The sequence below is a fragment of the Buceros rhinoceros genome, unplaced genomic scaffold (assembly GCF_000710305.1).
Source record: "Buceros rhinoceros silvestris isolate BGI_N320 unplaced genomic scaffold, ASM71030v1 scaffold19093, whole genome shotgun sequence".
Taxonomy (NCBI): domain Eukaryota; kingdom Metazoa; phylum Chordata; class Aves; order Bucerotiformes; family Bucerotidae; genus Buceros; species Buceros rhinoceros.
Genome location: NW_010402053.1, coordinates 31,014 through 44,871, shown reverse-complemented (window position 1 = coordinate 44,871; position 13,858 = coordinate 31,014). Strand labels below are relative to the sequence as shown.

Genomic DNA, 13,858 nt, shown 5'->3' with positions numbered 1-13,858 from the left:
AAGCGCCATATGTGTCACATAGCAGGTACACCAGTCTGGACTGTTAGAAAGGCAAGTGGCTTCCTTGCTTGTGGCCGTGCCAGAAAGCCAAGCAAACCACAAAGTCAGAGCAAACCACAAAGTGTTATCCCCTGTCATCTTTGGGTTTTTTTGCTACTGGAAGTTTCCAAGACATTTTAAATGGCTGTTTGTTCTTTTCTGTAGATGCCAAAAGGCTCAGATGACTCTTGGGCCCAAAAACTGTACAACACTCATCTGAATAAATGTGCCCTCTTTGAAAAACCGCGTTTGTCAAATAAGGCTTTTATCATCAAGCACTTTGCTGACAAGGTAAAGACTTTTCTGCTGGTACCTGTTTCCATGGCTGGCCTTGCTAAGGGTGTGCTTAGGGGGCAATCCTGGGGTGTTGCAGGCAGCGACGGGGCGGGGGCATCTCTGGCTCTACTTCTTCCGAAATACGTGCCTGCCTGTACACCCGATCAGGAGAAGAAAGCTGACCTGGCAACTGGGCAAAGGCAGGACACAAACAAGAGCTCCTGACTGTCACATGCAGTAACCACAACCATCCTTCTTCAAAACATGACAACTTAGTGTATTTGCAATTCACAGCACGACTATCAGTTGCAGTTACACTACAGAGATACACAAAGTAGAAGATCACATATCTCACTGCAGTTTGAGCCAAAGAGTGAGATGGTTTTGCTGCTGTCTTAATGTGCAGGCATGAAGGATGCTAACACACCTTTCTTCTTGTCGCTGGAGCAGTACATACAGCTCCCGGCCTCGCCTCTGCTGGGCAGGGAGCAGCTGTTTCTAGGAAGCTGGACAAGGGGTGTCTCAGTGGAGTGCATCAGTCGTTCAGCTCCCCCAATGCATCATCAAACTGAGCAGCTACTCTGGTTGAAATAAAAAAAAATAAAAATCCTATTTAAGATAATTGTCCTCTTAAACAAAGAAGCTGCCTCAGAGTACTGTCAGCATTGTCGATAACAGTTTGGAGAAGCTCTGGGATTCTTATCATCAGGTCTGTATGTCCTGACGTGGGGTGTTGGAGGCTTTATTCGCCTTCTCTCGATTTCTCCCAGGTTCCTGAACTTTCCTGTAGAAGAGGGGTCATGTTCTTTCGGCATCTAGTGTTACCTTAATGAACGCGTCAAGAACATCTCTAACTGTTTAGATACACGAGTTCTGTTTTATTTGGCGGATGAGAGAACAAGGAGGGTTTAATTAATATTTCATATCTGTTCATTAGGCTAAATTTCGATATTTGAGAACAAGGCTTTCCTATGCCTCATCTGAGCAATGAGGGCCAAGGGAAGCCAAAAGTAGCTCCGATGCATACGGACACCTTGAAGGGAAAATTAAAGTTACAGCCATCCAGTCGGTGAGCTCTGTGCCTTGCTGCGTTCTCGGGAGAGGCAGAGGTTGCGCTGCCCTCTCGCGGCGTTGTCTCCGGCAGCGAGAGTGTTCAGGGTACCCGAGGGAACGTTCAGCGTGGGCTTTCAGCGTGGGGGAGACCTTCCGCACATCCTCTGCCTTCTCCCCCACCAGGAGTTTTTTAAAACGTTCTGCAGCTCTGGGTGTCGAGTCATTGTGTAGGCACCGATAACTGGCTGTGCTGGAAGAGGAGCTGCTGGTGGCTCTCTGTCTGTCTGCTCTGAAAGAACTAGATTGCTGTAGGGATCTGCTCTCGTATTTTATAGTCTGCGCTTCTGCTGATACGAGGTTGAAGGGCTAGCATGAGGCACTTCAGGAGAGCTAGCATACTTAGGTTAATTAATATCGAATTTTCAGGTATAGACTTTTGACAATAGTTCTGGGGGTTTGTTCAGCCTTGAATTAGGGCAGTGAAACGAATACTAGGTTTTTACCTGATGTTCTGGCTGTCCTTTGGTGCAGGAGGCTTTGTGGCCCCGTGATAGAGGATTGTTACGTGTTGTCACAACATTCAGACTTTTATTTTTTCTGGTAAAAATAGTCTTTGACTACACATGAGGCATTTTCATAATAAACTGGAGGTAGATCTGCTTATTGCCTCTCAGTTAATGGCATGATGTTCTTTGTTCTCCGCTGTATCTGGATTTTACACAGTTTTGCAGCCCCGGTAACTTCCGTGAAGGAGATGGTCAAGACAGGTTTTGATTCTTCACCTTTACTGTAACCATTCGATCATGCTGCCTCACCACAAGTATCTCGCAGCAGAGAAATATATCTAGTGTAATGGAGTACCAGTATTCATCTCTGTGTGTTTGAATGTTTTATGTTTTACTGGAAAACACTCTCCTTGGGGAAAATCTATATTTAACAAAGATGCACTTGGGAGCTGATATTTTCAACATCCACAGGAATTATCTCTTTTAAATGTGAATGTTACAGCTGGTGAATTCTATGGAAAATAGTGTTATTTAACAAATTAAATACTTACTTTTTTGTAAAATGATGGTTTTCAGGTGGAATATCAGTGTGATGGCTTTTTGGAAAAGAATAAAGACACAGTTTATGAAGAACAAATTAAGGTCCTCAAGTCAAGTAAGGTTAGTATAAGGAATTTTAAAATTATTATTGTTACTTTGCAGTTATGAATCCCTGAATTAAGGGTCATATAAAACCTATTTTCTTCAACCCATAAATGTCTCTTCCTTATTCTCTCTCTTTTCCCCTTCTGGGAAGGGGGAGGGGGTAATAGAGAGCATCTGTCATTCATTTAGTGGCCACACCAGCCCCGGTCCTGGACATCCTTACTGTCAGGTCACCTGAAATTGAACCTAGTCTGTCTTTTACTTGGCTATCTGTATGAATTTAGAAAGTCCTGTAGCCTAATTTTGCTCCATGTAACATCGGTCTATATTTAGCCACTGATTTCACTGTTCATTTTGTTTGGTTGGTTGGTTTGTTAGCTTTTGCCAAAACTTTGCTATATTTTCTGTAAAGGCATCAAGGACTTCTAATATACTGTAGTAGTATAAGAAGGCTTAACAGTTAAGCCCACAATCTACTAAGCTGAAAACAGAAGCTCCTTGTTTATGGCCTGACTATTGAGCAGAAAATTTGTAGAGGAGAGACAAGTTCTATTCCAGAAGCAAAGCGAGAGAGGAATGAAATGCATAGACCCTGAAGACACAAAGCAAAATTTATGGAGCCTTACCTGCTTGAAATCTGTGAAAGAAAGATAACATCTGAATTGAAAAATTCTGCGTGGAGGAATTATTTTAGAACAGGCCTTCAGTGGCGTTGTCTGCTTTTTTTAACGGCAAAAATGCTAGTTGTGCTTTTCTGAAATGTAAAAGCAATTAACTCGACGTTGTGCTGAGATGGCTGCTGGGAATTTGCTAGCTCTAATGGCCCAGGAAGCTGGTATCAAGGACAGGCTATTTAAAATTATGCTATTCTATCAGGAAAACCAACGTTTTCCTCTTCTGTCTCTGTTCTGAGCAGTTACATGAAGCTAAATGATTAAAACACGTCGTATAATGAAAGTCCACAGCAGACGTTCTGGTGAGAGAGGTGTTGGAGTGCTCCGAGGGAAGTCAGGGTCTGTGCGTGCTGTGGGCGGGAGGCAGGTGGCATCCTTGGGGAGCGGGCAGGGACCAGCCGCCTCTGTAGCTCCGGCTCTGCCGCAGTGCGCAGCGCGGGGTGGAGGTGCAGGGCTGCTCCGGGGGTGTGCTCCAGTGCCTAAGGGACGATGGGGACATAGCTGCCGTAAGAACATGGCAAAAGCTCGGGCAGGCTCAGCAGGTGGAGCGAGTTCAGTCTAAACACTAAGAAACAACGTAGTTTCCCCGATGGTAAATTTTACCAAAACCAGTGTTTTAAAAACAAATTCAAATGCGAAGAAAACAGGTTTTCAAAAGAAGATTGTTTCATTTTTGTTTTTTAGCAGGTCCTCTTTGTTAGTGGGATTGCAGTTCTGATTTTTTGTTGTTGTTGTTGTTGTTATTGTCTCTGTTTTCTGGATTTGCTGTGCACATTCAACAGAAGGTAATTCTAAATTGAATGCATCATCTGTCATCCTGCCCGTGCCCACTCTCACATACAGCTTGAACACTTCTTTGCTCTCCAACGCGCATGACACACACCGCTCTTGGCAGGCACTGTAGCGTTTAGCTCTTTATTTTGGCCGTCTCTGTGAATCCACCCACAGGACCTCTTTGAACTAGTTCGGCTTCCACGAATCACGAAAGCAATACAACAGTCCTCAGCTTTTATGTTGGCTACTAGCATGTTGTTAAAATCTTCTGTTGTGGCTCTGTATTGAAAGAAATGATCTGTGAGATTGTTAGCAGCATGTTTGTTAAGTCATCTGCAAAAAAATTACAGGTAAAAAATGCTTGCTTGCTTGTTTTCTACCTGCCCTTTGATCAGTGTTTTCCCTCTCTGTGAACACTCCTAGTGTTCTGCCAAACCAAGAAAACTGATAAGATCCTGAAAACTAAAACAGAGGAACTGGAATGGCCCCGCAGTGTGGATCGTCTCTGCAGGGCTCTCCTGTTGCTCACCTCTGCTGTTGAAGGCCGTACATTGCTCCTTTCTTCTGAGAAACTGAGGCAGTGCCTGTGAGAATGGTGCTTCGAAATGCACTTGCATTGGCAGATTCTCCCAGGGCATTTTTGGAAAAAGAGAATGAGATTAGGTATGGATAGCTTAGAAGAGCTCATCCGTTTGCAAGCCAGACACTGGGAACCCCCTTCCTGCCCCCACCCCTGGTGTGCGAGACAGACAAAGCACATGGCGTTCGAACAAGTTTCCGTGTGGGGTGGAAAGGTTTTGGCTCTGTAGCTCAGGAGCCTGCGCACACCGCCTCTCCATCGGCCTGCCGGCAGCTGGCCGAGCGAGGTGGAGGTGGCCCAGTCACCCTGAACTCCTCGTTGAGTCAGCAGAAGGAGAGGGCTAAATCACCCTCTGAAAATGTCGTTCTTCCATCAGCCTCGGAGGTGATCTGAGGTGGTCATGCTCCTAATGCAGCAGGCTCAGGTGAGATGAAGCTGTGATACTCTGCTTCTGGTCAGGATACCTTCGTAGCGTTCATAGTCATTATGTTATGCTGGGGTGCTGTGCTGGATGCTACCGAGGAACGTTGGATGCCTTCTGCTAGCCCATCTGGCACAACCACAGAGCACAAGCACCATTTTGTTGCGCAGCATGTTTCACTGGATATCATGCATACTCACCAAGTTTTATAAGGCAAAACCAATTTTTTTATTTTTTAGGTTGTACTTAGCCCAAGCCCTTTCTAGCACTGAAAATTGAATGCTCCTATCTCTTGGGAGAAAATGCACAGATGCTAGATAAAAGATTATTCATTGACAGGTAGAGAAGTTCAGATTTTCTTACTCTTACAATGCTTCTGAAGTGCTGTACTTGTCAGCTGAAAGACCTGGTGGTGTTATTTTTAGTTTGATGTTACTTCAAAGCAGCTATTATATATGGATGTATTTTGTAGCCACTGGAGAAAGGGAACTGGAAGCCCTGTGTGATATCTGGAAAGACATTTCAGGTTTTTCCTCCTCTCCCACTGTCCTGAGAATAGATCTTCAGTCAGATAAATTTGGCTAATGGTTTTTTTTTTAGTTGATGGTTCCCCTTTTAAGTTCATTATTTCAATTATAGAGTGATAAAGCAGGAATATTCCTTGTTGCCTGCTGGGTTATTCAGTGTCCTAGATATTTCTCAACCACAAAGGAGTCTGGCTATAATATCCACCACTGACATATGAGAGGACCCTGTTGCTTCCGTCTTAGATCAAAGCAGCCATATATAATTGCAACTGGTACTTATAAAACTGCTGTCAAATCTAACACTTTCGCATGGAAGCTATTGCTGGCTCTATGGAAAAAAAAATCAGAATTATGTCTTCAGAAGGAGACTCACTGATCAAACGCACAGAATTTTTAGTGTTAAGTCATGGCCCATTCGCTGTACAACTAGCTCGAATGCCTTTTTGCATTTGCCCTCAACAAAAACCTAGTGCTTACAAAAACTGAGCCTGGATTCTAACTACCATAAGCACAAATGGGTGCAATCACTGCTGGATTCTTACCCTCTGTAATTTTTCTGCTGTTATACCAGTTTAAGTTGCTACCAGAGTTGTTCCAGGATGAAGAGAAGGTCCTCAGTCCCACATCAGCAACCCCTTCAGGGCGCGTGCCCTTGTCTCGAATGGCTGTGAAACCAGCCAAGGCCAGGCCAGGACAAGCCAGCAAGGAGCATAAGAAAACTGTGGGACATCAGGTGAGTTTGAAGATACAGCTCTATTCAATAATCTCTCCCTCTGCCTCCCTCTGTCCCGCACGTCTCAAGGTGTGCTGTTGCTTGCTGGGTTCCCTTGTGACTTTGAGACAGGTGCAGCTGAGCACAACTGACCGTTCAGAGCAGATATGCCCTGATTGCTAAATACATTTGGGGCCACGGTTTCAGGGAGCTCAGTTCTTGCTGTGGTGACAAAACCAAAACGCATGTTTTTCAAAATAGATTAACGTGCTGGCCGTTGAGAAGCTCTGAAAGTCTTATACAGGGTCTTTTTGATCATGTGCCTTATTGTCTGACTCGAATCAAAAGTTGGGAGTTCAGTCCCCAGAAAACTCGGTTCCAGTTACCAGCAGGCTAACCATGAAATACCCACGTGTTTGTCCAGAATTACATTTAAAGTGTGCGGATCAGTATGGCCGGAGACCTCGCTCCTTCCTGACTTCCACTCAACAGATTTAACAGGTGTTTTCTCAAGATGGTTCTGTCCCCAGTCGATGTTTTAGGTGTGGCAGATTGTCCTTCAGACTATACATAGGACCCAAGGGATTTTTTTTTACATTTAGTACTCAGTTTTCATCTACTTGCCAGCCTGTACCACTTTGCTAGGGAGTAGTGGCACTCTTGGCTGGGTGATCCATGGTGGTCCATGTGGATAACTCCTCATGTTACTGTAGGACAGCCAGGAATACAAGTTGGCTCTCCGAGTGTGTAAGTTCTTTGTATCAGGGTTCCCTGACAATTCTTGAAGATGAAACAGCCACATCTCTTGGTTGTTCAGAGTCCTGATAAAATCACCAGAAGTGCCTGGGCTTTGTCCCCTGCCTGGGATGGTTGTCAGTCCCCTCTCAAAGATGTTAGCAGAGTCCCTGTGCAGTATCATCAGCCAGTCGTGCTGCTGAGTGAGAATCAGCATGTTTGCTCTGGATATTCGTGATTTCTCTGTGACCTTCCGCGAGCGAGCTGTGTCAGGCTCCGGGTGGGAATAGGAGTGGTTGGTTATTCGTGCTGCTGTACAGAACGCAGTTCTGCTTGGCACGTGTTCGTGGGACAGGCTGCAAATTTCAGCCTTCTGCAAGTCACGCAAGAGGACCCCTGCCAAGTTATCTTATGAATTTGAACTTCATTTCTGATTTTGCAAACAGACAGTATCTTGAGGCTGGTAGAGGCCTCACAGTTTTGTTGTCAGACTGAAACTATGGGCTGAATTTAAAAAAAAATCACAACAGTTATTTTGATCATATTCTGTGTAGAAATAGAGGTTGGCTTCGAATCACGAGCTCAACAGAAAGAGGAAAATCCATACCACTACATTTTAAAGCATCTCAGATATGTTTCTGTAGTTTTCTTTATCTGTTAGGGTGTTCTGTGGTTAGATATACTGCACTACATTAGGTATCTGTGATCCTGATGCTTTTTTAAAAGTAAAGCTCCTAAAACTCGTGGATATTGGACTTTCAAAGTTCTCTTTGGTAGATCTGACATTAGGATCAGTGGAGCTGAAGAAATTGATAGTTTGTTTTTTTTTTTTTACCACTCCATTGACTTTAAATTTGATTTAAAATTTATTTAAAATTAAATGGCTACTTAGTAATATGCCATGAGGTTTAGTCATGAAGAGATGGATTAGACAAAGGTTAAGGTAGACGAGACAGTCAAAACCTGAAAGTAACTATCCCATGGTTTTGTAACTTACCGCATGCTGATTCAGGAGCTTTTTTCCTGTAAAGCCTAGCATTTAAAAGTCTCGCTGTAACATAATTGACCCAAAGATGGTATCTGAAATTAAAATCTTTTGCCGTAACAAAACCAAGCTGGTGTTTACTACCAAAAAAGATTATTCAAATGAGCAGACCTCCCCGGATCTGCTTCCTGAGGTTCTCTCAAACATGACTGACCTTATCGGGACTATCCTCTTAATATTTTTCCCTTTTTCTTTTTCAAAGTTTCGAAACTCTCTTCATCTGCTGATGGAAACCCTGAATGCTACAACTCCACACTACGTGCGCTGTATTAAGCCTAACGACTTCAAGTTTCCGTTCACGTAAGCTGGTTCCTGGCTGGGTCGAACAGCCTGGGCATGGTAGGGGATTGCCCAGGGCCTCGGAGGACTGAGGTGCTGCCAAATCCCACTCGCTCAGGAGTGAAGCGCTGTATCTCCCTTCTCTTACCGACTCATCGTGTATCTGTACCTGTATTTACAGCAGGAGATGTTTTGGGATTAATAAAGGGAGATATACTTCCTGATGCCTGGGGGTTGGTTTGTTTGTTTGTTTATGGTGATCGATGAGAAAAAATACCAGCATTTTCACTGCTGGCTGTTTGAAATGTGACTGGCAGTTTGCACTCCATGAGTGCATTCAATGTCTGCTGGAATTTGCTTTTGCAGTTTCCAAAGTCTTATTCCTTATCTTTTTTTCATATATGAATTTGCTTAGAACATTTCTCAAAAATCTGCTTAAAATCTGGGGACGCAGAGACTCCCATGGCCATGGGGCAGGCCAGTGGGAAGCAGGACGGGATGAGCAGCCTGCAGCAGCCGACAGGCTCAGGCGGTTCCTTGGTCAGGCTGTCCTCTGTTATCACGGAGCTGCAGAAGCACTAGCTGGACTTGTTAACCATCTGTCACCCCTGCTCCCCCTCTGCGCCACTCCTGTTGTGGGACAGAGGTCCCATGTAATATACGTGTCCTGTATAATGCCCGACGCTAACTAGCTCTTTGTATTCCTGTGTAGATTTGATGAAAAGCGGGCAGTGCAGCAGCTGAGAGCCTGTGGTGTCCTGGAGACCATCCGGATCAGTGCAGCTGGCTTCCCCTCCAGGTGCGTTTGCCACTTTTTACATTGCTTTCAGCTGCAGTTCTTCTTTTAGAGAGTTATTCAGTGTTGGGGTGACACTGTCTCTGTTTTTGGGGCAGGTGGACGTACCAAGAGTTCTTCAGCCGGTACCGTGTTCTGATGAAGCAGAGAGATGTCCTTAGTGACCGAAAGCAGACGTGTAAAAATGTCCTGGAGAAGCTGATTCTGGTACTAGACTTAGTGCTGAGAGCAGGCAGGCTCCACAGGGACAGTTGCAGCCAGCTCCCAGTAGAAGGTGGTTAACTGAGACTCGCTCAGACGTGTCCGTTAGGAAGTGAGAGACAAAGTTCGCTGCAGATACAAGAGCAGGAAAGTTTACCTTGCTGAAGAGCGATGCCGATGTTAGGATGTCTGTGGGAGCAAAAACATAAATCCTGTGCAGGCAGGTTGGGTCTCAGCTTTTTAAATTCTGTGTCTCTAGGTGGACGTAACTAAAATCTTTAGGTTGCTCTGCATGTGTCTGTAACACATGCGTATAAACACTATAAATAGGGTTAACATACAGTGTTAAATGTATCCTAAGCTGAGCTCTTTGACTGCTGTTGCTTTTAACATCAAACAATTAACAAAATTATTTTTTTTAATGCATCTTTGTATATTCTCAGTTTTTTCCTCCAAGAGGTGCTACCGCCTATAGAGATAGGCTATTTCTGGTTTAGTTTTGACATTTCAGATGGGTTTGAGCAGCAGCAAGGTGCTCTGTTCTGGCTTAGTCCTGATGCAGTAAATGATGTGTACGTGTTTGAAGCTCCAGCTAGTTTGTTTTGTACTGTGTGATATGGTTGAAGATGGACCACTCAGAGGGGTCACCTAGAAATAAAGCAGGAAATTGTACGTATGCATGGCCTGCATTGCTTTCATCCTCTGGGCCCTTTCGTCACCTCCTGTAGCCTTCTACGTCTCTTATAATCTTTGTGGCATTCTTGTCTAAGCAATAATCTCACCGTACTCCTTTAGGCTGTGCCTGTGGCCTTACTGTATTAATTTGTTAACAGAATCATGCCACGAAGATACTCTCCTCCACTACTTAAGTCTTAAGTTTACTTGAAATATTGCACAGATAATTTTGCCTCTTTAGTAACTGTACTTGCAATTAGCCCTTCATGCCTTTTTTTATTCACTAATGTTTAATGCTGTAACTGATCCTCTTTTTACCTCTGAAAATAGGACAAGGATAAGTACCAGTTTGGTAAGACAAAAATATTTTTCCGGGCTGGTCAAGTAGCCTATCTGGAAAAAATAAGGGCAGATAAGTTGAGAGCTGCCTGTATCCGCATCCAAAAGACGATCCGAGGCTGGCTGATGCGGAAGAAGTACGTGCGTATGAGGAAGGCTGCTATCACCGTTCAGAGATATGTCAGAGGGTACCAAGCACGATGGTAAGCAACGCTCGTGGGAAAACCCACACTAGCCTCAATTCAGATCCCTTTAAGTAGGACATTTAAATGTGATAACTCTCCTTCCTAGAGTGGCTGAGAGGAAATGTTTTGCCAGAGAATTGAAGGAAATTGAATATAATGACTGTGTCTGTCCTGTTTGTTCTTGACCTTAGTGAGAGGACAATAGCACCCTGGCTGTATGATGCTCGGAACAGTGTGTCATTAGTGGAAGCAGAGTACAAGTAGTACTAGGAGATATGTTGCAGGTGAAGTAGAGCAGGACTATTGGCAGAGTCCTTGTTGCCCGGTTTCTATGTGCCTTCCCAGCTGGGTCCAGCTGTTCTGCTGGAGAAGCCGTTCCTCCTCCAAGGTGCAGCTGTGAAGGGAGATGTATCAGTCAGAGTCTGGATTGGCTTCAGTTTGGGATGGCCATGGATGGGCCAGGGAAAAGGGTAGAAGTACAGGTGGCGTCATTCAAAGACAAGGTGGTTATGAAGACTGTAAGAATCAACCTTTGGAAAGAGGCTTATGTCGAGCTGATTTGTAATTGTCTTGCTGAGAGGCCAAGAATGAGCAAATATTTTCTACAGGTTGAGGTTAGGATAGGCGATCTGGAAGATCGCCTGGTGGGAACAGCTTTAAAAGTGGAGAAAAGATGGTGAGAAATTAAGCTGAGTTGATCTTGTCAGTTCTATAGCACAGTTCTTGGGGGAAGAAAAACATTTCCCTGTAAAACCTCGCAAGGTTTCTGTTAAATTGTCATTCTGCCATGCAGTAGAATAGCAAGTAAGTAACCTTCGTCGCTGCAACAACAGGAATAAACTGAAGAAAACGTAGCTCTTGAGAAAGTGGGTAAAATTATAGGATGTAAAAAAAAAATAGTAGTAGTCAAGCACTGGAAAATAATGACAGGTGTTATTTGTAATCCTTTTCTTGCTTAGCTATGCCAAGTTCCTGCGGAGGACACGGGCTGCCGTCACTATTCAGAAGTTCCAGCGCATGTATGTGGTCCGCAAAAGATACCAGTGCATGCGAGCTGCGACTATCGCTCTGCAGGCGCTCCTGAGAGGTTATATGGCCAGGAACAAGTTCCAAATGGTAAGAAATCCAAATGTTTTACTTGCTTTTACTTCTGCGTACTTCCAGGATGGAGCTGTTCTGTGGAGTCCCCTGGGGAATCTGAAATGTTTGTGTGTGCCCTGTTAAGCGTAATGCACAAACGAAACACCACAGCGTGGCTTGAAGGACAGCGCCGGGAAATTAGAAAGTTCTGATACTGCAATCAATGAACTTGTCTTTTTAGAGATACTCACGTGTTCCTAGACTTCCGGTGGAGTATCAGTGGAGTATCTAACAGGGGTTTACAGCATTTCCCACTTTTTCATCTTTTATTTAGAATGTCAAGGCACTTTAAAATAAATACTGAAAATGGTCTTGTGTGAATGTGCCTCCGTGAGTCCACGTCACTGTCACACACATCCATATACATGTCGTGAGTCCTGTTCCAGCCCTAATTTCAGTGATTCTGAAATGTCTGGTAGAATATATTGAAAGAGATTAATGTTAGCAAATGGTACCCACAAAAATGGGAGATTAGAACTTGAACAAGGTGGGGGTTTTTGCTTTTTAATTTATGGATGTTGGTTTTGTTTTGGAGAGAAATTGCCATAATCCTGCCTTGCTGATATTGACAATATTTCCCGGATTATGCTTGATAAAAAATTAAAATTCAATGGAGAAATTAGAATTTGCTCTTCAGTGGTTACAGGGCTGGAAACAGGATTGTGATTCAAATGGTTAGACTACAAAATGCTGACGTACTTCATGGCTTTTTTGCCTACGTGAATTGTTTTAACTAGGCTCTAAAGTCAGCTTTTATTTTGCTGATCAGTTAGCCAAAAGGGTTCTGGTTTTTTCCCAAGCAGGTAGATACTGAAGTTGTGTAACCAAAAACTAACTAACGATTATGTTCCATGGGTTTCTCTTTGATATTTGAACTTTCTGTATGTTTTTCAATGGTATTAAAGTTGCCTACAAGTCGCATGTGAACATGTCTAAATTACAGTGTTCTAACGTACACTAACCAGAAAGTTTGAAAAGAAGTAATTCCTGATGAGAATTTCTGAGGTGCAAGATCCTCGCATTTGACTGGGCTGTTCTGTGCGGCTATCGACCTGCCTTTTTATTGGAATTCTTAGCATTTTCATTATTACAAACCGTATTTTGTGCTGTGAGATCATATAAGTTATGTTTTTAACAGTGATCTGACAGATGCGACAAAGTGAGACGGGGGTCACAGCGATAATAAGCCATCCTGAGGAAAATGGGAGATGGTTCTGTGTGCTTGAAGTTAGTCGTGCGAGTGATACACACCCCATCTGTCCTGTAGCACAGAGCTTCATAAACCTGTTATATTCCCTTTGAAGAGAGATGGCAGGCTTCTGGAGGGGTCCCTGGGAAGGGTGGTCCGAGTTGCTTGTCGGGGACTGTCCCCCTCTGGCAGTGAGCTGTTCGCCACAGTAAAACACCAAGTTCTGACAAGTGCACCTGCGGTGTGCCGCGTATACGTTGTCCTCCCACGGTGGAATTTTATGACAGCCGACAGACAGGGATGGCCAGAGAGAGGAGCACGGGCTCTGCGTGCCCCGGGAGGGTAAACAGGGTTGTTCTGAAGTTCGCGGTGATTGCAGATGAGTGAAACCGAAAGGTTGCCTTACGACAGCGCGCTGGGGCTGAGCCGTGACTCTGTAAGCAATGCAGGTACACGTGTGGTTCGTTGGGATTGTGAAAGGTACCTGTTGTTGTTGTCAGAGGAGAGGGCATGTGTTGCAGTCACGTGACTAGTACAAGGAATTTAAAATGTTTGAATCACCTGTTTCACACATCCTGGGGAAAGCTGCTGCCCAAGACGTTGCGATGTGCTTCTCAGCTTAACAAGGAGTTTAATTCCTTCATAGCTTTTACATAAGCTTTCCTGGGAAATACCTGGTGAATTAAGTAACTTTCCTGATCCTCTCACCTTACGTTGGAGTGGCCTGTTTCCTCACGGGACTGCATGGGTGTGAGAATTCCCCGGCAGATGAGGACCGTCCCTGCACAATGGAGGTATTTGATGGGACTTGTTGCTTTCAAAGTGGAGGTGAAAGTATTGCGGAAAGCTAGTCATATTCGAGCTGTTCAGGCACCCGCCGGTAACCTGAACCTGTTCCAGGAAGCATGTAAGGAGGAGGCAGGAGTGCCAACTGCGTGGCATGAAGTCGGGAGGACTTTGGCTTTTGACTTTGTACTTTTGAGAGAGCTATCGCCTTGCCTCGGTGCGCTATTCTGGTATTTCGAGTCTGATTCTTCAAAAATAAATGCGAAGGGAGGAAATTTGTT

The 13,858-nt window shown here is 44.3% G+C and overlaps 1 protein-coding gene across 1 annotated transcript in view; it reads left to right on the top strand.

Moving 5' to 3' along the window:
- Nucleotides 1-13,858, top strand: part of MYO5A (myosin VA (heavy chain 12, myoxin)) — a gene marked incomplete at its 5' end in the record, with an annotated part of 98,530 nt that overhangs the window by 56,202 nt on the left and 28,470 nt on the right. The window contains 9 exons of the mRNA XM_010132528.1: nucleotides 205-330; nucleotides 2,451-2,534; nucleotides 3,976-3,978; nucleotides 6,067-6,228; nucleotides 8,190-8,287; nucleotides 8,979-9,065; nucleotides 9,161-9,269; nucleotides 10,269-10,480; nucleotides 11,422-11,578. Of these exons, the coding sequence (XP_010130830.1) occupies nucleotides 205-330; nucleotides 2,451-2,534; nucleotides 3,976-3,978; nucleotides 6,067-6,228; nucleotides 8,190-8,287; nucleotides 8,979-9,065; nucleotides 9,161-9,269; nucleotides 10,269-10,480; nucleotides 11,422-11,578 (1,038 nt within the window). The remainder of the gene's footprint in view (nucleotides 1-204; nucleotides 331-2,450; nucleotides 2,535-3,975; nucleotides 3,979-6,066; nucleotides 6,229-8,189; nucleotides 8,288-8,978; nucleotides 9,066-9,160; nucleotides 9,270-10,268; nucleotides 10,481-11,421; nucleotides 11,579-13,858) is intronic.